General features: G+C 39.3%; 1 protein-coding gene across 1 annotated transcript in view; it reads right to left on the bottom strand.

The window, feature by feature from the left end:
* LOC108116182 (ubiquitin-conjugating enzyme E2 G1) overlaps positions 1-4,738 on the bottom strand; it is a 51,220-nt gene extending 46,482 nt beyond the window's left edge. The window contains exon 1 of the mRNA XM_041817855.1: positions 4,559-4,738. Coding sequence (XP_041673789.1) covers positions 4,559-4,721 — 163 coding nt within the window. The 5' untranslated portion in view covers positions 4,722-4,738. The remainder of the gene's footprint in view (positions 1-4,558) is intronic.
* Between the last annotated feature and the right edge of the window lie 22,134 nt (positions 4,739-26,872).

Here is a 26,872-nt window from a genome sequence, read left to right as displayed (position 1 = left end):
TTAAGACTTTGTCATTGAAGACTAATCACTTGCAATGTTTATAAATTTATTATTTTTTAATATTAGTTACTGAAGACGGCAATAATTTTTATTATTAAAAATATACTTATCTAAGAATAAAATTAATCCAAACGGAAAACAAATTATTTTGGCTTTTTTAAGGGGCTATGTTTATGTTAAATTATTGGGATTTCCTTCCTTCCTTTCATGTAAAATTATTCGGTCAACCCTCAATGACCTGCTCATGCATTATAGCTGAAGACACCCGAAACACTCAGATCAGTTGAAGACACCCGAAACAATCGAATCAGTTGAAGACACCCGAAACACTCGGATCATTTGAAGACACCCGAATTACTCATCCCAAAAACATGGGTGTTTCAGACACTCCCTTCATTTGCTATGAGTATGTTGGGTGTCTGTGCAGGAGAGTACTGGGTGCGCAGGTGCACATTCGAAATGAGTTGTGCAAGACACCCACCCTTATCTGAGTGCCGAGATGGCACAAATGATTCGGGTGCACTCAATGTCTGAGTGTACCCTTGCCGTTCTCTGATATGTATGTATGCTCTAAGCATTTAGAAAAACAAATGATTCAGAGCATAGTCGTTGAGCACCCCTGCTTTATGGGGTCGGAAACGATTCCTTCTGTTCCTACTGTTACATACCGTGGCTCCAAGCTTATTTCGTGCAAGAATAAATCAAAGTTTAAATTTGATACTGCTACAAAACCAGCATAGATAAGGAATTAAGAATTTTTTATACAAAAACTAAAAAATAGGGCAAATCTGACGGGTGGCAGATAAGGGCCGTGATGCACCGAACAAAATTTTTAATGACCACGAGGAAGGAAATAAAGAAAAACCCCACCCGATTTTCGCAAAAAAACCTTTGGGTTATGAACTAGGACTTGAGGCAACCATTTCCTGGGTTTTCACATCCTTAAAATGTTTAAGGACTAATTCGCTTTGCTCAATAGTTGTTCGTGGCGCCATAGTTTGAAAATCCTCGTTAATCCTTAATTTTTGGGTGCCCCCAGCCTCGAAAACTTATAAATATGCTTTTGCTAATATATTTTTACTAGTATTAAGAAAAAAATGGATTTAAAAGTCGCAGTTTAGAGTTATTTACCATTAAAGTGCTTGCACGAAATAAGCTTGTGCGTCAGAATTGCCCTATTTTTAAGTTTTTGTATGAACAATTTTTTTGTTTTTTAAATTAGTAAAAACTTTTGTTATTATTTTAATAACATGCGACATTCTTAACATTACTGAGTTTAAATTTTTTTGATATCTCTGCTGGTTTAGTAGAAGTATCAAATTTAAACTTTGATTTATTCTTGCACGAAATAAGCTTGGAGCCACTCACTGTACTTTTCAATATATACAAAATATCCCTTACTCTTGGAGTAACAGGTACAGTGACGAACTAAATTATTGGCACAGAAGGCTTCAATATTACATATAATATTATAAAAACATAACACGACAAAGTTTATTTCAATTTTTTACCTTCAATGGTTGATTTTTAAAAATTAAAAAACATAATTAAGAACTGAATTTCCCTGAACAAAATTATTGGCACACTTATAGCAACACTTAAAAATAAATTAAAATACCTAAAATTAATACTTTGTGGCTAAGCCATTTTGTTTTATAAAGGCTTCCAACCGTTTTGGCATCGAAAAAACGAAATTTTGTGTTGTTTCTACCCCTTTTCTATTAGAGCCACCTTCAGGTTGGCCTTTGTTTTATTATATGTATACATTTTTTTTTATTTAAACATCTAAATTTTAAGGGGAGAAATCGTGCATAAAAGTTAATGAAGCCTTCTGTGCCAAAAATTTTGTTCGTCACTGTATGTACATACACATATAGTATGTAAATATACATATACAGTGGCTCCAAGCTTATTTCGTGCAAGAAAAAATCGAATTTTTAATTTGATACTGCTACTAAACCAGCAGAGGTATCAAAAAAATTTAAACGCAGTAATGTTAAGAATGTCGCATATTATTAAAATAATAACAAAAGTTTTTACTAATTTAAAAAACAAAAGAATTTTTCATACAAAAACTAAAAGATAGGGCAGCTCCGACGCACAAGCTTATTTCGTGCAAGCACTTTAACGGTTAATAACTCTAAACTAGGACTTTTAAATCCATTTTTTTTTCTTAATACTAGTAAAAATATATTAACAAAAGCATATTTATAAGTTTTCGAGGCTGGGGGCACCCAAAAATTACGGATTAACGAGGATTTTCAAACTATTGCGCCACGAATAATAGTCAATAGTTTGTTCAGCAAAGCGAATTAGTCCTTAAACATTTTAAGGATGGGAAAACCCAGGAAATGGTTGCCTCAAGCCCTAGTACAAACCCATACATAACCCAAACGCTTTTTTACGAAAATCGGGGGGCAGAAAGGGGCGGTAATGCACCGAACAAAATTTTTAATGACCAGGAGGAGATACGTATTGTCCCAAAAGTGAAGGAAAACCCCAAGCTTTGTACCAAATTTTCTTTCAAAATAGTTGAATATTTATTGGCATCCATGATTCCGTCAATAAAAACCAAATTTCCGGCGCCGGACACAGTAATACATGCCCAAACTATAGCATGACCACCGCCGTGCTTAGCCGCTGATTTTTTGTTTTTGAATGTAGCTCTGTATTGGGACGCCGCCAAACATATTTCCTCATCTGGGACCCAAATATATTACATTAGGACATTCGTCCACAAACATAACGTCGTTCCAGACCAAAATCGGACTACTTTCAAGTTCCCTGGCGAATTTGACGCGCGCCAACTTATTTTTAGCACTTATAAAGGGCTTTTTTCTAGGAACTCGACCATTAAAGTTATGGTTCTGTAAAATGTTCCGAACTGTACCTGGGCAACATTTTTTGCCCATTTCGTTCTCGATCTCCTCAACTATTTTTGGAGCCGATAGCTTGGGGTTTTCCTTCACTTTTGGGACAATACGTCTCTCCTCCTGGTCATTAAAAATTTTGTTCGGTGCATTACCGCCCCTTTCTGCCCCCCGATTTTCGTAAAAAAGCGTTTGGGTTATGTATGGGTTTGTACTAGGGCTTGAGGCAACCATTTCCTGGGTTTTCCCATCCTTAAAATGTTTAAGGACTAATTCGCTTTGCTCAACAAACTATTGACTATTATTCGTGGCGCAATAGTTTGAAAATCCTCGTTAATCCGTAATTTTTGGGTGCCCCCAGCCTCGAAAACTTATAAATATGCTTTTGTTAATATATTTTTACTAGTATTAAGAAAAAAAAATGGATTTAAAAGTCCTAGTTTAGAGTTATTAACCGTTAAAGTGCTTGCACGAAATAAGCTTGTGCGTCGGAGCTGCCCTATTTTTTAGTTTTTGTATGAAAAATTCTTTTGTTTTTTAAATTAGTAAAAACTTTTGTTATTATTTTAATAATATGCGACATTCTTAACATTACTGCGTTTAAATTTTTTTGATACCTCTGCTGGTTTAGTAGCAGTATCAAATTAAAAATTCGATTTTTTCTTGCACGAAATAAGCTTGGAGCCACTGTAGATATTGTTGATCCGGTTTTATGTCGTGCACTCCATTTAGGTTAACATAAAACTCCTAACGTTTGCGCAGCCATAGAAAAATCCACATAATTTTTTTGTGTTATTCTACCATCAGCACATTTTTTTAGCTTGTTTTTTTTTTTTAATCCTTCCCATTATGAATAGCGTGATCCATAATTGTTCACAAATTTAAGATTGGATCTAAAAATTTTTAGGGGCCATTTAATTACTGTTAAACTTTTTAATTTAATCTCAAATGACGCGTAGTTTTCCGTAAGAATTAACATGGAAAATATCCCCATTTAAGATCCTAAACTTTAAATAAAATGTATTAAATATAGTTGATATGTACACACATGCATATGTACATATCTATGTACATACAAATAAATAAATAAAAGACCCTCATTTTCTATGAAAATCAAAGTATTTTTTTTAATTACATAAATACATACATCTTTTATTACACCTCAATAAATTTCTTTTTGAAAATTAAGATAGCTTGAGATCAGTGACGTTTTAAAATTGTTTTTTTAATGCATGGATCTGTGAGCAACTGTATTTATTTACTCGTGTATGTGAATGTATAGTTCTAGTGGACAAAGAGAAGGGATAGTATTCATAGATGCATATACATATGTATATAAATATATATATATATCTGTGCATAATTCCATTAATGTATGCATGTACATACCTATATACTGTAGCATTATTTGTAAATGGTATAAAATATTAATGCAGACTAAAACAATTTTCTCTATATTTATGTATACATGTGAAAAGTACTTATAAAAAAAAAGATCCCATCAAAAAACTTATTAAAAAGATTATATGGTTTTCCGCTTTAATACAATTTTCAAAACAATGTGGCATAAATACAAATTTCTCAAATATACAATGGTACTTAAAAACATAACAATGATAGAGTATATTGGTACATATTTATGTATGCATGTATGTATGTATATATTCGTATTAAGTTGTTAAGCATACCTGCCAGTTGTTTCTTTAACAGTAATGATGACTGAAGTTCAGACATTATAACTTTAAAAATAATTCTATAGCTTAATATAAAGCACAACGAAATTACACAAATAAAAACTTTATGGTTAAATATAACTTTATAATGACAGTTTTCGTTGGGCCAAACAAACATTTTTTCGTTGTACAATATATAACAAGCCACCGGAATGACGAATAAGAACACTGACAATTATATTACTTTTATACTATACTCACATCCTTTTTCCACAGAGCCGCATTAACCTTTCAAATAAGATAGAACAAAAATTATTTTGAATGTAACATTTATATTACGTGCGAATAGGGGTCTCGATGACCTATGTTTTCTTTTTCTCCACCACCAAAATAATGCCTTAATCATTCAAATTTAAACTGTATCATCTGCTGGTTTTCGATCCTGTGTGACTGATATCGAACTTTTATCAAACTAACTAAAGAGTTGTAGTTATCATTTTTCAATAAGACCCAGGGGTAATAAGAAACTCGAATTTCCAACTTGGACGAAAACGGAACGATTAATTTATAGTAGTGTAATACTTTGATTATTAAACGTTTCCATTATTCAAAGGTTTTTGTTTAAAATTAAATCTTTGCATTCTGATCCTCCTTATGCTAAGAATATTCCCCAAAGTAGAGATGACCCTCTAACTTACAGCAGAACTAAACAAGAAGAAACGCTATAGTTGAGTGCCGCGACTCTAAGATATCCGATACTGTTTTACACCATTTTAAATTATTAATTTTGCTAGTGGAAATTCACAAAACGCGTAACGTATTCTTAAGCACACCTTTCAAGCTGTTGTAGTTCTTGAGATTTTTGCATTTCGTTTTGACGATTTTCGTTTCTTCACTAACCCAAAACTATGTTTTCAATATTCCTTGAAACATTTTTCAGTACATTTAAAAGATTGATAATTTCATACATATGTATATGACTTTAATTATTGTTAAGCCTTTATTTTTTGGGTATCCTTAGAGAATGTATGTATATACATATTCCTCAAGCTCGCTAGTTTTAGTTATTGAAACGTAATCAATTATAATACACTTTGAATTTGGTAAGATACATGATTTGTAGAGAATAAAGTCAGTATCCAGCTGGAAATTTATAAATTAAAGTTGGCAATTATAAATTAGACTAGTCGTAAATTTAATGGTTTGTTCTTGTAAAAGCCAAGATTTCTCGTAATCCACGCTATCCCCATTGAGAACACCAGTTTTTAATTTCGGGCAAAATATCTGACTTAAGGATTAATAGTAGATCTTATTTTTACCTGGTAAATTTTGGTTTAAAATAGAGTAAAGGTAAAATTTCGTGACATTGCACTTTCACAACCTTGGCTTGACAATTCTAAAAGGATTTGGCTTATAGTTTAAGTTTTCTTTTATACTTCAATAAAAAGCTGTCGCTCAATAAAAGTTACTCCTACGGAAGCATAAATATTTTTCTGATATACGTTAGGGAGACTTAAGGGCAAAGAAGGTAGTTCCGACTCTAAACTGATGCCCTCTCCCCGATTATCTGCGAAGGCGCTCCTAAACCGGTGCAAGAAGACTTGGCGGGCATCGACTTAGGAACCATGTGCAACGTAGACTGCAGCGACGATATCCAAATGTGGAGCAAACACCACCAAGACCATACTTCAGAGCAGGTACAAGTGGAAGGTGGTTACATAATGAACACAGCCAAAATAGAAGGTTTGATTCAGCCTGCAACTAGAAAAAAGACATGGGTCCGAGTTTTGAGCACAAATTAGCTTAGTTAATCAACAAGTGTTGCGCATAGAATACGAATGGATGTACGTCCAGCAGCAATGCCTTGCGACATGTCATTACATAGGTAGAGGCATACTGATATCTTCGTCAGCATTTGTCTGTGGGACACTATAATAAAGTGCCGGTTTTCTCCTTCGTCGTCGAATTTCGAAGACAACCCTCTCAGTTGGCTGCCTACTTTCTGCTGACACTTCTCTTCAGGTTCTCTTAGGAACGAGGGTCCGCCTTGACTGAAGTTCATATGGCGATGCGGTCTGGTTGCGTCCTCTGCTACCCATCTTCACTGGGATACATCAGTAGTCTCCAGGATATCTGCTACCCGATTCCTGGTTGAATCGCCGGTGGGTGCTACTTATCCAGAACAGCACAGTTTTGGATTCCTACCAAAATACGCATCTTTTTATCTCCACACTGTACTCCTGCCTCAAAGTGTTCATCAGCCGGGTCCACAGCACGGCCGCTAGAAGTTCCATTCTCTGGATTGAACTTGTCACTGAAAAAATTTGGTTTTCGAACCCACGAAATACACCTGCACAAAGACGTGAAGTTGTGTTGCTTGTACTCGTCCAGTACCAAAATTAGTAGCGTGAACACTGGAACTATTTTACATGGCTCATCTCTTACCAACGGCTCATCCCGATCATCTTAATGCTCCCACAGGAGTCTTTAAACACATCTGTCATGTACTAATACTTGGTGGAACATATCCTTTAGGTCTGCACACACTCCAATGGCTCCTTCCCTGAAATGGAAGAGTGGGAGTGTAGCTCTGTTGGCTGCTGCGACGAAGACTAGACGGATCTTTCCAGACTTTTTTCGGTTCTCGACCCCGACCACAGGTACCACAACTTCTCACTGTTGCCATAATTAACCTCTTGCTGCTCTAGTCATTGCGTCACATTTTTCTCTCGTTATTGAGTCCCTGAAGAGCCATGCTGTAACTTTCTGGCTGTCTCACCCCGTCACACTTCCATAGAAGCCCAGTATCTTTGGCCTATACTTCTCCGGCAGAACCATGTCCTGTGCCTAGTTTAAAGGACAGATCCGATGTTTCTTGACGATGACTGTGGCGTGATTGAACTCCTTACAATTCATAATAGCGTGTTGCCATGCACACATGAGATACCCTCTGGGGCGGTTATTATACCTCTGGTGTTTTCCCGATCGCTTTTGCATCGGAAGATAAGGACACTTTGCTTTGGGTCATTACTGTGTAAGTCGGAAATGGTACATATCAGCATAGCGAGTTCGTTTGGCCGCGTATCTGGCCCAGACCAACCTCTTACTTAGGGAAAATTTGGCGATAAACTTCTCCATCAGGGATGGTGGTTGATTTTGGGAACGCTGCAAGATTCCTCACTCTCCCTAATATCCTGCCTAAGTTTAGCTTCTGAATTGACTCCAGGTAGAAGAAGCAACGCTGGGACATCCAATTAAGTTCGATTCGCGAGAAAAATTAATAAGTGCAACTCCACTGTAATCAATAAATCCAAATCAGAAGGACTCATTGTAAGAGAGGCTGCAAATGAAGCAAACGTCTACATTTGTTGAGTTGATATTTCAAATTTATTTATTTCCGTATGGTCCTAACTTAGGTAGCTAACAGTAATATCGCCTAGACTATTATTTCTAAATATCCCAACGCAGGTAGAAGCGGGGAATTTCCGCTGCCGATATCATTATCTAAGAAACCATGTGGTGACCACTCGCAGGAGGTCCCATATCGCAGGTATACTTAATGTCCGAGAAGCGGTTATCAACTTATAGATATGCATACAGATGCTTTACACTTCAGTACTGCAGCGGTTTGATGTTTACATAACATTCTTATATTATATATATATATATGTACGTGTTCATGTGTGAACATTCTGCCAAGGGTCAGCAAGATTAGGCTCCGGCTTTACAGTTACGACGGAAACATTATTTATAATGGTTTTCACTTTACTATATGTATATTCTTTATTTTTAATTTTTTAATGGCTTATCGTACTTTCATATGTTCTTAAAACAACGATATAGTGGACTGTATTTATTTTTATATGTTTTTATATACATGTATAGTATATATTTTTTAATGTTATTTTTTTTTTAAACATCGATGTAGTGGACTGTATTTATTAATATTTATACCCGTTACTCGTAGAGTAAAAGAGTATACTAGATTCGTTGAAAAGTATGTAACAGATAGAATGAAGCGTTTCCGACCCTATAAAGTGTATATATTCTTGATCAGGATCAATAGCGAAGTCGATTGAGCCATGTCCGTCTGCCGGCCGTCCGTCCGTCCGTCCGTATGAACGCTGAGATCTTAGGAACTATAACAGATACAAAGTAGACATTAACCAATAAGATTCTTAAGGTCCCGATACAGAATCCTGCCACGCCCACTCCAACGCCCACAAATCGCAAAAAACTAAAATTGCTGAAATCTCAGAAACTATTGAAGCTAGAAAGTTGAAATTCAGAAAGTATAATCTTTAGATGCCAGCGCATCTTATAGTGGTTCTACTATCCGGCCACACCCACCCATACGGCCACAAGGCTCAAAAGACGGTTTTCGGATTTTCTAAAAAAGCTGATATCTCGGTAACTATAAAAGATAGAAAGTTCGGATTAAGTATGTAGGTTTTTATGATGCTCCCAATGCGAATTGTTTTTTCAATCAAGCCACGCCCACTCTAACGCCCACAAAACCCGAAAAACCAAAAATGCAAAAATCTCGAAAACTGTAAAAGCTACAAAATTTTGCTTAGGAACACGTATTTAAGAGATGCCTCTGCAACTTGCCACGAAGTTGCATCCGGCCACGCCCACTAACGCCCATAAGCCGCGGAAAACTATGGCGTCTATAATATTATTATGAATGCCTTCGTTTGACCTTGTATAACTTATTTCTGTTCATATCTATCGATTTACCAAATTTTTCAAATCGGAACATTTTTTCGCTATTTATAGAGAAATTAAGGTTTTAAGTCCTCACATGGGCACACTCAACCTACTTCCTCTGACAATAGGTGGCGCCTTGTGAATTTCCACTAGCAAAATATTATTTTAAAATTTTGTAAAACAGTAATGGGTATCTTATAGTCGCGGCACTCGATTATAGCGTTTCCTCTTTTTATTTTATATTTGTATTTATTTTGTTTGATCTTAATTGCCAACATTTATATGACTGGCAATGGACCGGGAAAGGTTATTGCTTGCAGTCTTTGTCTAACAGCACATTTTCGTACAAAATATATTATTAAAATTATCATAATTACTAACGCAATCATTAATCCAGCATATATTTAAATCTTTTAAGTTGTAATGATGTTCTTTCAAGTATTTAATTTCATTATTTACTCGCCTAGTTTCAACAGTATGGATTAATGTTGTTAGTTTTAGCGGATCCCAAATAATCTTTGGAACTTCATTGATATCTATGTTATATGATGTTGATAGCGTTTCCTCGCTTTCAGATTGAATATTATGATGGGCAACTAAGATCTTATCGTCTGTCCGTGCCGTACAATATGGCGCAATACTTAGCACCCTTTGCTGAGGCAGGTCAAAAACCTGTATTTGAGAGCCAGTACATTGCAGTCTGACTTTGGTATTAATCGGAACTTTAAACAACAAACTACTTTTCTTTTCCAACTCTACCCAGTAACTTTTAGAATCCACGATTTGTTTATAAATACAAATCGCAGCTCTATTTGGCTTCAGCGGCTGAATCTCACATGCGTTGTCATTCGCAGAATTCCAGGGCCAACATCCTTTGCATATCCTTTTATTAGGTTGCCATTTCTGGCATTGATTTAAGGTTGCTTCCGTCTTTATATGATAAGAATCGATCTCAAAATTATAAATTAAATATTCGGAAGCTGTATGCACCATGATCATCTGATCTTCATTCCTAATTGGCACCGGAATGAGTCTAAATAATTTAGACGGATGCCTTCTAAACAGAGGTATCTTAGCGCTAATGATTAGTATTTCGTCGATAAACAATCCCCCGGCTGTTAACAGAGTATATACTTCCTTAAGCTCTGTCCCTTAGTGTTTCCCCGGAATTATTAGATTTTCCGAAAGACTGAATTTTCGCTATCTTCTTTTTCAGTTGGGTTGTGCCGAAGAATATTTGTATTTAGCCGACCATGATTAATATCGATTAAAAGGCTAATTATACCTGCCTGCACCTTCTCACCTTCCTCAATCAGGGAGCTCAGTTGTTTTGTTATCATAAAGAACTTTATCGATTCCTTATAGACATAATAATTTTCATTAAGAACTTTCGTCATGTTATCAATTCTAACTTGCATACTCCTAAAATTTGCGTTAACATCTTCGGTTGTTCTTTTTAATATATTAGTTGTTGAATCAACCACTGATGTTTGCTTCTGAACTAGTTTATCTATATTATTCTGGTTGTCTAATAATTTCTTCATATTTTCTTCTAATTGTTCTCTGTCATCCTCATCCATTATGCCAAATAAAATATGATATAATGAACCCATGAACTCGAACGGAGCACGCTTGCTTCTGGATCTTGGCTGCATCATAAACAATTTATTGTTGTCTTCTAGTTCCGATAATTGGCTTTGCATATTATCCAAAACTAGACTACATTGCTCTTCGAAGCTATGAAGAATTTCACAAACCTTTCTCATTCCCTTTATGAGCGCATTACCTTTTGTAATCATCTTGAAATATGGATCCATTTTATAATAAATCACTTAATTACAAGATGTGCTTACTATTTCAACATCTCCCAATGGATCTAAATAAATTGCCGCAGTGCAATTAAGTTTTTGAATATAAAACCTTGTAAAATTGTGTCCCCTTGTATTTGGCTAACAAAGGGTCATTGTAAGAGGGGTTCCCGGGCAATGCAAAACACTAATATTTAAATTCACAGAATTCACGTTTATTAATTTATGCACATATGTAAATGACGTCCCGAGTTAGATTCAACGTGCGTGTTCTCTCGCTTGCCGAAGACGACTGCATTTGCCCTCTTCCAGCTTTCGTTCTCCCACGCATCGTCCCAAAATGCGAGAGCGATCAGCTGTTGCTCTCCGCTCCCAGCTTCCAGCACACTGGGACAAGCAGAAAACTTAACATGCCACCCGCCGATGCTAGACCTAGCATGTGAAACCTTCGCTTGTCCGGTCCAACTTGGTTGTGGGGTAGAATCTGGTACGGGAAAGTAAACAAGAAGTGTGCGCACAAGACGAGTTAATTATAATTGAGGTGTGTATGTGAGGGCGCTTAAGATCGGATCGGTAGTGGGCAGAGCTTCGACACCGAACGCTTCAACCGGTCTTGCTTGGTTTTAAGCGTGACAACTCGAACCAACGCATCCGTCCCCGGGTGTAGCTCGACGACGCGCCCCAGTAGCCATTGCGACGGCGGAAAACGGTCGTCCTTGATGATGACGAGGTCGCCCAGCTGGAGTCCTTCAGCCTCGCGGCACCACTTGGGTCTCTGCTGTAGATGTACTAGCCAGTCCCTCTCCTCCCTGTGAATCTGTCCAGCGCCAGCAGAAACTGCTCCGTGGTGAGGCCTGTCACCGCTTCCAAATGCACTGCCTTTGTTGCAAGGCAAATGAAAACGGCGATGTACCCCTTGTAGAAGCTGGTGCCTCGCAACCGTGCTGCCTTAAGCTCAATAGCGCCTGTGAAGTCAACTCCCGTTGCAATGAATGGACGAGGAGGGTTCACTCGATAAAGCGGTAAGTCTCCCATGAGCTGAGCCGAAGCGGAGGGCTGTGCCCGGAAGCACTGGACACATTTCCGCACAACTCTTTGAACTGCCTGCCTTCCTGTCACTATCCAGAACCGCTGGCGGATATGCGCTAACGTCAGCTGCGCACCTCCGTGCAGAGTCAAAACATGCGAGTGCCGAATTACCAGCTTAGTGTAATGATGGGAACTTGGGAGTATTATCGGATGCCGGCGCTCATATGGCAAGTTAGAATGCCGTAGTCGCCCCCTCACTCGCAGGATGCCTTCCGACAAGATCGGCGACAAGCTCAAGTGCTTACTTCGCGCAGGTAGCAGTTTACTTTCTCTTACTGCAGCCAAATCCATTGGGAACGATTCCCGCTGCACGATGCGCACTTTAGTCCCTAAAACAAAGTCAAGCTCTTCATTGGCTATGGGGCCGATGCGCCTCTCCCCCTTGCCGACAGCATTGTGCCTGAACCGCAACGCATAGGCCGTGACTCGTACAGCCCGGCTAAAAGTAGAAAATCTGCCAACGAACGACGAAAGCGGGACTGCGTGGTGAACTCGTACTTTGGCCGCCTTTGCCTCTAGTGCGGCATCGTTCGTGTCGACCTGCTCGAACTCCATAGAAGGCCAGTCACTCGGACTGCGTGTAAGCCACTCAGGGCCTCGCCACCATAGGCCAAAGTTGCACAGCCCTTGTCCTCTTGTTGCACAGCCCGCTGGATTCTCAGCCGTGCCCACATGCCTCCATTGCGAGGGCGAAGAATGATCCAGAATTAACGCGACCCTGTTGGCCACGAACATCTTCCACCTAGTGATGTCCCCGTACAGCCAGTGTAAAAGGATTGTAGCATCCGTCCAGTAGAACGATTCGATGGGTAGGTCGCTTAGCCATTTAGCCGAAGTAAGCCATTTTACCAACTTGACAGCCAAAACTGCGCTACTCAGCTCCGTTCTAGGTATAGTCAAGGGCCTTGTGGGAGTCACCCTTGACTTCGAGGCCAACAGTGAGCTATAGCATGCTCCGTCCTCGCAATCGAGCCTTAGGTAGACCGAGGCCGCATAAGATGTCGATGAACCGTCGCAGAACGCGTGAAGCTGAGCTGACACTATACATCCAGGGGAATAATGAATCCATCGGTCTATGCTTATGTCGTCGATCCTCGACAACCCGTCCCGAAACGTTCGCCACCGTTCTACGAGGGCGTCCGGAACCTCGTCGTCCCACTCCAGCGCCGACTGAGTGCCATCCGCATGCACTTTCTTTGCCATGGTTACCTCCTTTAAGATCAGCTTTCCCACGATGATGACTGGTGCGATGAGACCCAGTGGATCAAACAGCCTAGCTATGCTCGTTAGAATCATCCGTTTGGTAAACCTATCTGGAATCTCAAAAATGACTTGAAATTTAAAACAGTCCATATTCGGAAGCCAATACATCCCTAACGCCTTGATAGGATCCGTAGTGTCCCAGTTTAAAGGAGTCCGGCTGCACTGATGCTCCGCAGGAATCGAGAGCAAGAGACTGGATTCGTTGCTAGACCATTTCCGCAACTTCATGCACGCGGATTTTATCGCCCCCGATACTTGTGTCCGCTTACCCCTAGCTTCTTCCAACGTGTGACCTCCGGAAAGAATGTCATCCACATATATTTAGCTCATTAACACCTCTTCCGCCTTGGGAAACGAACGGCGCTCGTCCTTCGCCAACTGCTGGATGACCCTGATGGCCGTGAATGGTGCAGACGCCGTACCAAAGGTTAACGTTGACAACGCGAAAACGCTGATGGACCCATCCGCCGCCCGCCATAAAATCCGCTGGTATTGGGCGTCTTCCGGATGAACATCTTTACAACGATACATCTTCTGGATATCCGCTGCAAAAACGAAACGATATTTCCGCCAACGTGCGACATGTCGTTCTGAAGGGCTGTTGCTAGTCCTTGCGGAGGCGTCGAAAACGATTCTTTGCTTAAGCGACTGCGGCTCCTTCTTAAAGACCGCATGATGCGGCAGCACGCAGGAAGCCACATGCCTACCCGTAGAAGTACGCATCAGCAAACTGCTTTCACTGCCCACCGCCGGCGCTATCTGTTTGAGGGCAAAGTACTCCTCGATCTCCTCAACATATTTGCTCCACCGCTCCGGACTGCTCGACAGACGCCGTTCCAACTGAAGGAACCTATTAAGCGCCATCTGATGCGATCTTCCAAGAACCATAGTTGGATTAATATAAGTTTTGAAGGGCAACCATACCACGTAACGGCCATCCGATCGCTGAATATGTGTCTTCTGAAAGAAGGCTTCGCACCAGAGGTCACCCTCCAATGTGAAAGAACGGTCCGGAACGGCCTCCACCTCGCAGAAACGCTTAAGCAAAGCCTCGGTGTCCAAGAGCACCCGATGACAGCGAACCTGGGTCGCTTCCCGCACTCCGTCCGCCAAACCAGATAGGATCCACCCACGTTGAGTGTTCTGAGCTATAGGCTCGCCGGGCAGCCCGATCCTGGTATCCGACAACATGATTTGCGCCAACAGGTCCACACCCAAGATGAGGTCGACTCGCTTCGATCGTGAGAAGTTCGGATCCGCCAGCGGGAGCACTCGTATATGGTCCCAACGCTGAGGCATGAAGCTGCGACAAGGAAGACAGGAAGTAACCGAATTGAGGACATACGCGGAATCAACGTCTACTGAAAAGTCAGGGCTAACATTACTACGGATTTGAGATACGCTATCCCTGTCTGCAGGTGCACTAGGAGTCGGCGCCACATGATGCGGCAGCACCCCGCTCGGCGACTGGCTATGAGCCAAAACAGGGAAATGCAACAATGTGTGATGACGCTGCCCACAAACTTGACAGACTTTATTACTCGTGCAGCGCGATAGGGCATGTGCCTTACTTAGACAATTGATGCATAATTTAGCCCTGCTTACTATGTCCTTCCTATGGTAGCAGTCTAAGGCCAAAAACGTTGAGCAACGACGCAGGATATGGTCGCCGACGCAGTGGTAACAGGCGCCGATAGGGCGCCTAGCGTGCTCCTGTGCACTGTGCACTCGCACTCGTTTGGTAGGGTCTGAAGATCCTGGGCCCACAGCGGAGTCAAACGACGAGCCTCGGTTCTCAATCGCATCCATTACAACCACCCGATCGTTAAAAAATGACTCCAACTCTCTGTAGGATGGAGCTGTGGAACAACTTCATTGATGGTGCTCCCAAGCGTTGTAGGTCTCCTTTGGTAGCCTCGATGGCTCGACCATCGACCGTATTAACTCTTTGTTGTCATTCTGTAGCCTAGGCAACGCGTAGATGGCATTCATGTGGTGGGCAAAAACGAGGCGAGGATTGTTGTACCTCTTGATCATCAATCCCCAAGTAACCGAATAGTTCCCTTCCGTGAGCTGCATCTGACGGATGTCATTATCGCGGTCCCTCGGCAGCGACTCCTTGAGAAAGTGCAACTTCTGCACACTACTCAGATTGGCGTGTTGTGGATTAGGCTCGTGAAGGCATAATAATAGCCTGGCCAATCGACACACGCGCCGGAGAACTTCGGAACCGACACTGGCGGCGGAGGCGCACAAGCCTCTGGTCCAAGTTTGACCAACTCCTCCGCGAAAGTGCAATAGGCATCCATGTACTGCTCCTCGAACTCCGACTGGAAATCCTTCGTGGCATAGGCCGACACAGAAAATCCTTCCAGGTTCACGATAACTGAATCCGTCTCCCTAAATGCGCTTCGTAACTCCTCAACTTGTTCCAGCCGTTTCTTCAGGTAAATCCACGTTTTCCTCGATTGCGAATCCATTTTAAAATTTTGCAACAGGGATTTCACGGACTGAAATCGATTCGCCTGCAAGTTAACCAGCTGCTCCAAAGTAGGAGCATCCGATCCCGCTTTCGTGTTGACCAATGTTGTAAAACCGAACTTCGCGCGCAACTCACCACTCCAATAATAAATAATTTAATAGAAAAACTCAGTAAATTTTATTTCGCACACAACTTGTCTACTTACTCAGTTATGTATACCAGAATCCACCCCAAGATGAAGCGAAGATCAACGATCTCCAAGATCTCCAAAGTTAAAAAAACTGTCGTCTTGCGCCGCCGGCCTGTAGTCTAGGTGCAGCTGCAATTCCGTTATGCACACGAATCCAGCCCAAAAGAAGCGAATAAAACGTCCAGAAAGGTCCAGAAACTTCTGTTGCTGCGTCTATGTATCGCAGTTTTCTCTTTTTCACTTTCCGCGATATGCAGAGCCGACTTGAAACTTAACACAGTTGCGATCTAACGGCGTTCATTTACACAAAATTAAGAATTTTCTATTATGCTTTACGATTGCAGGTTCCCCTCATGGGCCACCATGTAAAGTTGTGTTCCCTTGTATTTGGCTAACAAAGGGTCATTGTAAGAGGGGTTCCCGGGCAATGCAAAACACTAATAGATAAATTCACAGAATTCACGTTTATTAATTTATGCACATATGTAAATGACGTCCCGCGTTTGATTCAACGTGCGTGTTCTCTCGCTTGCCGATGCCCTCTTCCCGCTTTCGTTCTCCCACGCATCGTCCCAAAATGCGAGAGCGATCAGCTGTTGCTCTCCGCTCCCCGCTCCCCGCTCCCAGCTTCCAGCACACTGGGACAGGCAGCAAACTTAACAAACCTAGTCTTTTTTATAGTCGTCGGTGTAGCACTTGATAACTGGCAAAGCAAAGCAAGCAACATCAATATCATCATACTGCCTAACTTCGACAATCTAGGAGACACTCTTCTTTTAGTATCTGCGATCGGAATTTATACTGCGTCAGCTGCTTCTTGTACACCAATCAAACTGCAAGTCTTTGTAATTGGTCTTGTAAATGACGCTTCTGGGGTTTTGACTTTGACTACCTATCTATTGTCCTTACCTTTGTGAGTTTCTTCTACCTTTGCCATTGGCCATCTGGCTGGGTGGCAATTTTCATCCTTCAAGAGCACTACTTGCCCTGTTTCAATATTTGGAATATCTTTTTTCCATTTATACCTCTGTTGCAAGATATGCAAGTAGTCCTCCTTCCATTTCCTCCAAAAATCTCTTTTAATTTTTTGGATTAATTTCCACCTATCTAAATCACATATTTTCTGGTTATCATTTATAGGTTCGATTATTTCTAATGGTGGTGGTCCTATTAAGAAGTGACCCGGCGTTAGAAATTCATTATCCTCTATATCATTATCTGATAGATATAGGGGCCGTGAGTTTAAAACTCCCTCTATTTGGCATAGCAAGGTTGCCATCTCTTCGTATGTCAATATACTATCTCCAATCACTCGTTTTAAATGGTATTTCATAGATTTTACGCCGGCCTCCCAGATACCTCCAAAAAGAGGTCCTGCCGGGGGGATAAAATGCCACTAAATCCCTTCTTTCTCGAGTTGAGATGCAACTACAGAATTTTGTTGTATTGCCTTTATCAGTTCTTCGCCTAACTTTCTTGCTGCACCCACAAAATTTGTTCCATTGTCGGAATAGATACTGACACATTTTCCTCTTCTTGCGATAAATCTCCTGGGCGCTGCTAAAAAGGCGTCAGAAGTTAAATCACTTACAATTTCCAAGTGTATCGCCTTTATTGCCATACACACAAATACCACTACATATCCTTTGTATGTTTTCTGACCTCTATTTTTGGAACATCTCATATAGTAAGGCCCTGCGTAATCAATTCCTGTATTTATAAACGGGTATGCCATTGTTACCCTATATTTAGGTAAATTTCCCATTACTTGTTGTGCGGTAATATGGCGATATCTTGCACATTTCGTTCATTCATTTAATTATTTCTTTAGTGAATTCCTTAATCAAAAGATCCAATATTTTCGCTGAATATGTGTTCTCATTAATATTATTCCGCGATGCAAGGTTTCCTTATGAGCATTTTCTATAATTAACGAAGAAACGTGACCTTTATCGATAATAATTGGATGCTTCACTTCGAATCTGGCATTGGAATTTTGTAATCTGCCGCCTACTCTGATAATATTATTTTGATCAAGGAATGAATGCAAGCTTAAGATTTTCAAATAAATTTTAATTTCTTATTTGGTTAAGCAAACAGTTGAGCTCTGAACCAAATTGGGAATCTTGCTCTTTTTTAATTATTATTGTTTCTGCGTACTGTAATTCCCTCGCTTGAGGGAATTCCTCTTGAAGCCGAGTCAGCTGGATTATCTTCAGATCTTACGTGATTCCATTCTACTTCTGTTTACTTTCGAATGTCATCGGTCCTATGCTTAATAAATTTGATTTTGCTTTGACCACCTTTGATCCAAGCCAACGTAATGGAAGAGTCACTCCATGCGTATATTTTAGCCGCATTATCAATCGACTACTTAATTTTTTGTAGTAGCTTACTAAGAAGATGAGCAGCGCACAGCTCTAGTTTTGGAATCGTTTTCCTATTCTTAATTGGGTTTACCCTGCTTTTGCTAGCTACTATATTTTTTTTTTTTTTGCGACTCCCGTTGCTTGACGTGCAATCCACCTCCCGCCCAACCGACCGAGGGGCGCTGCCTTCTGACGTACGGCTCGGAACACGGGGATAGATCCGAGTGGATTAGTAAAGATACGAGGAAAGTTAGTTTTGTGCCAAATGGATTAGTATCGAAACTTTCAAAGTGTTAGGAGAAGAGTTAGAAGTAATGTTATAAAGATCATTGTAGTTTGAATATAGGACCCGAAATGGTTCATGTTGGGCAAAGTTCGAAGTACAATGCTCTAAGGATAGAGGAATATAGTTTCTAGTAATCCTAAGGGCTACATGGATATTCAAGCGGCCTAGAAGGGCCTGGCTATCAATTTCACCCTTAAAAAGATTATGGATAAAACCGACACCAAGCATCGTCCTACGATTAGCGAGGTATGGTAAATTGATTAGTAAGAGTCTACTTTTATAAGAGGGAAGGTGTATGTTTGCATCCCAGTTGAGACCGCGGAGAGCAAATATTAAAAAATTCTTTTGGATGATTCAATAAGGCACTGGTGAACCCCATACTGGGGATCCCAGATACATGATCCATATTCCAGAATCGGATGAACTAAAGAAATAAAAAGTGTTTTGGTAACATATGGTTCGTTAAATTCCTTCGACCACCTTTTAATGAAACCAATCACTTCTCCAGCCATAGAGGAAATTTGGTCGGAAAACTTTAGTTTTGCATCGAGTAAGATGCCAAGATCTTCAACTGTGTTAATTCTTTCCAGAGCTATACCATGCAGAGTATAAGTGGCAACTTTAGGTCTTAGGCGACAGAAGGTCATTGCTTTGCACTTAGAGCCATTAAGATTTAATAAGTTTGCAGAGCATCAAATTATTAAGGTCAGACTGCAGTTTCACCTAGTAGGAGGCATCGGTATATTGCAGAGTTTGACATAATCTGCATACATAAGTACTAGGGAGTCATTAACAACCAAGGGAAGGTCGTAAATGAATAAAGTAAAAAGTAATAGACCAAGGTGGCTCCCCTGAGGGACCCCGGAGGAAGCATAGACTAAAGCAGACACTGAATTTTTAAAAAGAACTCGTTGCGTTCTACCTGTGAGGTAACTGCTAATCCAACCCAGGAGATCAGTAGGAAAACCGATAAGATCAAGTTTTTCTAAAAGAAGGCCGTGATTCACGGAGTCAAATGCTTTACTGAAGTCAGTGTAAATGACATCCTTCTGAAGTTTATTTTGGAAACCAGTGATCAAGAAGGATGTTAGTTCCAGAAGATTGGTAGTGGTAGACCGTTGTTTCATAAAGCCATGCTGGCATGGAGATATGACAGCTCTACACTGGTGCTGCAAGTGAGGCACAAGAATTTTTTCAAAAAGTTTCGGAATTGCTGATAGTTTAGATATACCTCTGTAATTTTCAGCATCCGATTTTTTCCCCTTGTGAAAAGGCTTCACATTCTGAAGATCCTTTATAACCGCACATTCCGACAAGGTGGGTCGGGAAATAAAGTTAGACCGGGGGATATCGTAAGCGTAATTTTGCGCGTTTATTAACAAAGGTGAATAGGTGGTTTGAAAAAACTGTGCAAAAAGATCGACAATTTCCTGATCCGTGGTTGCAGTAGATTTTCCAAACGATAGCAAAGACGGAAAGGTTTTCGATTTACGCTTAGTGCTAACAAAACTATAGAACTGTTTCGGATCCAGAGCAAACTGGTTCTTACATCGAGATAAATAGTTCTTATAACACTGAGTGTTATTCACGGTAAAGTTAGACCGAGCCACCATATAATGCACATAACAGTAATTGCTATTAGTTCTTAAGTATTTTTTAAAGAATCTTAATTTGATATTTTTTAGATTAGAAAGGTGCCTTGTATACCAAGAGGGTTTATCCGCCATAGCCGGAAACCGCAACGAAACAAAGCGATCAAAAATTAGGCGTAATTGTTCTTAGGCTTAGTACATAGCCCCATATCGATCGTAAGATCTAATGTTGGATAATAAGGATCTTCAGGGTGTGTGAGAGGTGGAGCTCTGTATATGGATACGGCGTCCGTATCAGAGAGAAAACACAGATCGAGCATACGACCTAAAGAATTCCCCATATGATTAATTTGAGCCAGTGACATGTCTAACATGCCAGTAGTAAAGTCGTGATGCGACCTAGGTGTTAAAGCTAAGGTGTTATCGTTCATGGACCAAGCTACCTGGGGTAGGTTGAAATCACCCAACACCACCAGCTGATCCATGTCCGATAACATTAAGAAGACAGACTGAATGGCTGCTAGGTGCCGCTCATATGTCAAGGAATCGGACTTAGGCGGAATATAAGAGCAAGTGATATATAAATTTAACCTAGACAATGAAATTTTAACTCTGATAAATTCTAAGTCTCCAGTTTGAAGATTTATCACCTCGGAAACGAGATTAGAGTCCACTGAAGTTATTACTCCACTACCATTTCCGAGGGATCGGTCAAGCCTATATATTGTGTACCTACTGGGGAAAACTTTAGAATTAAGGATTTCTGCAGTTAGCCAGGTTTCGGTAAACACAATGACCTGGGATGCAAACGAGAAGCTTACCGAGAACAAATTAGAAAGTTTAGAGCGAAAGCCTCTTGTGTTCTGGTACGAAAGAATTATGGATGATGTTAGTTTTTTAGGTTGGCAGGAGCGTTCACTTGTGGAAGCTTTACTCCTAAAGGGCGACTTTTTTTCTTCTTTTTATTTTTAAGCTGATGTTCTTGAACGAAAATATGTTGCGGCCAGAAATTGGTCGAACAGATATCGTCAAAAGCCATCGGAGAAACACGGATCTTGAAAGATGCCACGTTCCTAGCGATCCGATTCGGACGTATCAGGGGAAAGCCGGGTAGCGGGGCGGGTGGTTTACCCACGCTACCAGTGGGTACCGGTAATCCGGACCCTAAGTTCCTCTGGTGAGTCAAGGGTAAATTCTTTTGGGCTTGTAGAACATTTGGCACGGGAGGGTCCAATGCGACTACCTCGGACTGCTCATCGGACAAATGCCTACGCACCTTAGCAACATTTTCGGGATCCGAAATATGAGCTGTTACCGGTGTCGTCACGATTGGAGTGGTGGACGGCAGCGGTGACAATGAAGGAGACACAATTTTATTGCATTTTTTAATGCAACAGATAATATCGGACATTTTGGCAAATAATTAGTAAAATGTAAACCACTGTGCCAGAAAAAATATTATAGGGAAGAAGAAAGGGAGTTTGAGAGAAACAGTTAGGGGCAATAGAGTAAGCGAGAGAGTGTTAGCGAGAGAGAGGCGTTATAAGAGAGTAGAAGTTGTATAAGAGAGGGAGATAGAGTGTGTTTTCGAGAGCTACAAGCCGGTGGGAGATATAGAAAAGAGATCTACAGATGTTGTGCTGGAGAGGTAAGCGGTTAAAGTTCCGTTACTAATAGCACAAAGTAAAGTAAAAAAAATGTTAGAATACACAGTTGTTATTTGTTTGCAATAAATGCTTTATGAAAACAGATAACAATAAATGCACTGGACGACGCGGAATCGAAAGACGGATTTTTCAAGTAGATAAACGTTTGCAAAAAAGTAGCAAAAACGAGGTGATTCGGGAATAAATTCAAAGATTAAATCGCTCGAGAACACGCAAAAGCCAAAAATACAACCGTTCGCTTTGAAAGAGAAGTGAAGTGTGATCGTATCGTAACCAGCTTTCCTACCTTTGCATATACTACGGAGGCATATGCTCTTTCAGATGCATCGGCAAACCCATGGAGTTCAATAGAAGAAAGGGATCTGCTTTGAATCCATTGTGGTATTCTGATTTTTCCTAGAAATTCCAGTTTTTCTTTATAACTTGACCATTCTTGGGCATCATCAATTGATAATTCCTGATTCCAGCTATTTTCTTAAAGCCAGAGATTTTGTATAAAAAGCTTCCCTGAAATGGTTACTGGGGCTAACCATCCTAAGGGATCATAAATTTTTGATAAAATTGAGAGAACAGTACGTTTATTTTTTTTTTGTACTCCCCAAGTTGACCTCAAACTTAATGTCATCTTTTTGGGGTTCCCATTGAAGTCCCAATGTTTTCACGGATTCATTATCTTTGATAGATATTATCTTGTTGTCCCCTGTATCTTCTACAACTTCTAATATCTCTGGTTTTTTAGAAATTCATTTTCTTAAATTCAGATTAACTGACATGAATTCGCAAGAAATAATTTGTATTATATTTATCGCTTCTTCTATTTAATTGGCACCTTTCATGAGATCGTCCATATAAAAGTCGTTTCTAATTATTTTTCCGAGTGCTTCATTTTTGCATTTATCGGCTATGTCTACTGGACCTCTAGTACGCAAATTTGGTAAAGTAAAGATTAATTGACTCCTTGTTAAATTTTTGAAGGATAATGTGCGCGAAAATTGCATCCAAATCTTCGGACAATTGTGCCTTTAGTTTTATTACATAAACTTACTCATTAATCGTGTCAATAAATGATTTTATCTGCTTACTGGATTCCATATTCAAATTTGGCATATCCATAAGCCTATTTATGTGGTCTCAGAAAATTTTACTTTTATTCTCATACTGCTTGGTTAAGAAATCCCAAGTGGCTTGATAGTTTTCTCCAGATCCAAGCAACAAAAAAATACCTTTTTGAACTCGGGATCCAATCCACATAATGTCATTGATACTTTTACTATTAGTAGTTTTGGCCGAAGCGTCAAATACTACTATTAATTTAGTGGTTAAGCTGGAATCCCTAAGTACGGCTTGATGAGGCTAGTAACATTTTCCTTCTTTTTTAGATTCGATCATATGACCGAGATCCATATATTCCGTCATAAACTTTTTGTAAGCTTCTCTTAATTTTTCATTTCGCTGAAATTTCTTTTCCATGTTAATGAGCTTTCTGCCACATTGCTTGTGGCTTTGATTCCCCTATGGATGTATTGTCCTTAAATGGAATCCTAACAATATATCTACCACTTGAATCTCTCGTGGTAGTTTTAATAAAATTGTTTTCGCAAAATTCGGTTTCTATGTCATTGCTATCATCCTTTTCTAATTCCCAAAATCTCTTGCATTTTTTAGTGGAGAAAACACCACTAATTTGGGTATATCTTTCAATTCTAGGTAATTGCAAAATTTGTGAAGCTTCCTCAGATATACATAATTGTCAAAGCCCTTAATATCTCAAACCATTCCTCGACTTTACCTGGACCAGGGCAGTGGCTAACAACGCTTGCTCTGTTGTCCTACAGGTATTCACTTTTTCCTGTTTATGCCCTGTAAAGTGAAGTAATGTATGGTGGGGCTAGTTACAAGTCAAGCAAAGTTGCTCGATTGTACATTTTTTATCAAATGGATGCCTAAGTCATCTTAGGCAAATTTTTTCCTGCCCAGTCAGATCTTTTTGCTGGGCTCATTATTTTTAATTTTATGGCATTGAATTAAATAATGCCCCGGTAACTTGCAACACGCACAATTTTTACTATAATTTTTGTGAGAAGAAATATTTGTTACCATTTTCTTAACAGGTTTGTTTTCCTGTGAAAATGAAGAAATTGAGTTGAGCCTTTGTTCTAAAAAGTCCACGATATCAGACAGTGACTGAATTTCTTATGTCTTTTTGACATGGCTTTCGTAAAGATTTATTGACTCCTTGTTAAATTTTCGAAGGATAATGTGCGCGAAAATTGCATCCACATCTTCGGACAATTGTGCATTTAGTTTTATTACATAAACTGACTCATTAATCGTGTCAATAATTGATTTTATCTGCTTACTGAATTCCATATTCAAATTTGGCATATCCATAAGCCTATTTATGTGGTCTGAGAAAATTTTTCTTTTATTCTCATACTGCTTGGTTAATAAATCCCAGGTGGCATGATAGTTTTCTCCAGATCCAAACAACAAATGGGTAACCACAGTCCCAATGTTTGATCGATATTATCTTGTTGTCCCCTGTATCTTCTACAACTTCTTATATCTCTGGTTTGTTAGAAATTCATTTTCTTAAATTCAGATTAAATGACATGAATTCGCAAGAAATAATTTGTATTATATTTATTGCTTCTTCTATTGAATTGGCACCTGTCATGAGATCGTCCATATAAAAGTCATTTCTAATTATTTCTCCGAGTGCTTCATTTTTGCATTTATCGGCAATGTCTACTGGAACTCTAGTAGCTAAATATGGAGCAGATGCAGTCCCATATGTTATTGTTGTTAATTTGTAAGACTTTATTTTATCGTTAGGAGAACAATATATATTGATATTCTTGATCTTTTTCATCAATGAATATCTGCCGGTATATTTATTCGATGTCCGCTGATATGACGTATTCCCATTTACGCCAATTTAAAATGATGTTAAAAATATCTTTTTGAACTCGGGGTCCAATCCGCATAATGTCATTGAGACTTTTACTATTAGTAGTTTTGGCCGAAGCGTCAAATACTACTCTTAATTTAGTGGTTAAGCTGGAATCCCTAAGTACGGCTTGATGAGGCTAGTAACATTTTCCTTCTTTTTTAGATTCGATCATATGACCGAGATCCATATATTCCGTCATAAACTTTTTGTAAGCTTCTCTTAATTTTTCATTTCGCTGAAATTTCTTTTCCATGTTAATGAGCCGTGCCATTGCTTGTGGATTTGATTCCGCTAAGGATGTATCGTCCTTAAATGGAATCCTAACAATATATCTACCACTTGAATCTCTCGTGGTAGTTTTAATAAAATTGTTTTCGCAAAATTTGGTTTCTATGTCATTGCTATCATCCTTTTCTAATTCCCAAAATCTCTCCAAATCTTTGGACTCGATCATTGTTGCAACAATACAATTCAACCAAATTCGGTATTTTGACTTAGGAGCCCGTCTATTTTCTTTAACCCACTTTGAAAAATGTGAGAATATAAATTTACTGCTCTAATAATGTCCACTCTACCTGGTTTATTAAATTCTGGATCAGCAAGCCGGAATTTATTCCACCTGGAAGTGTCTATATTTAATAATTGAACTGGTAGTGCCTTTGTCAACTTTGGAAGAATAATTGCATCTACTGTCAATTTACCTTTGCTTCCATTTCTTTTAATTTGCAAATTCACTTTATGCTTAGAATTGCATTTTTTAGTGGAGAAAACACCACTAATTTGGGTATAACTTTCAATTCTAGGTAATTGCAAAATTTGTGAAGCTTCCTCAGATATACATAATTGTCAAAGCCCTTAATATCTCAAACCATTCCTCGACTTTACCTGGACCAGGGCAGTGGCTAACAACGCTTGCTCTGTTGTCCTACAGGTATTCACTTTTTCCTGTTTATGCCCTGTAAAGTGAAGTAATGTATGGTGGGGCTAGTTACAAGTCAAGCAAAGTTGCTCGATTGTACATTTTTTATCAAATGGATGCCTAAGTCATCTTAGGCAAATTTTTTCCTGCCCAGTCAGATCTTTTTGCTGGGCTCATTATTTTTAATTTTATGGCATTGAATTACATAATGCCCCGGTAACTTGCAACACGCACAATTTTTACTATAATTTTTGTGAGAAGAAATATTTGTTACCATTTTCTTAACAGGTTTGTTTTCCTGTGAAAATGAAGAAATTGAGTTGAGCCTTTGTTCTAAAAAGTCCACGATATCAGACAGTGACTGAATTTCTTGTCTTTTTGACATGGCTTTCGTAAAGATTAATTGACTCCTTGTAAAATTTTCGAAGGATAATGTGCGCGAAAATTGCATCCACATCTTCGTACAATTGTGCCTTTAGTATTATTACATAAACTGAGTCAATAATCATGTCAATAATTGATTTTATCTGCTTACTGGATTCAATATGAATAGATAGTTCAGAAATATTATTTATTCCGCTGAGTCGGCTTTTGATGGCTGTTAAAATATTTGGTTTGTCGAATTCCAGTTCGCTTATTTCTTCACTTATTCGATTATGTTAACCACCTTATTCCAAAGAAATTCTATTTTATTTTTATTTATTAAGGAAATCTGAACTACTGTCTATAAGTTTCGATGTTTCCTCTAGATAACATCTTAGTTGCAGAACAATATTATGGAACGACAGCTCTATTTTATATGCGCTGTCACTCGCCTTTTTAGAAATTTTTATGATTAGAAACGAAAATACTCCTTAACTCCTCTAGCTTTGCGAATAAGGAATTTATCGTTGGTTTTGCTTCCAACTTTCTAACTTCAAACGTGATTTCGGCCTGCTGTGAGAGAAACCCAATCGTTTTTTCGGAAAATATTTTATCTATATAGCAACTTAAAAAATCTG

This window comes from Drosophila eugracilis, unplaced genomic scaffold (assembly GCF_018153835.1).
Source record: "Drosophila eugracilis isolate 14026-0451.02 unplaced genomic scaffold, ASM1815383v1 contig_1966, whole genome shotgun sequence".
Taxonomy (NCBI): domain Eukaryota; kingdom Metazoa; phylum Arthropoda; class Insecta; order Diptera; family Drosophilidae; genus Drosophila; species Drosophila eugracilis.
The sequence above is the reverse complement of the archived record's forward strand: the minus strand, read 5'-3'. Positions and strand labels throughout refer to the sequence as shown.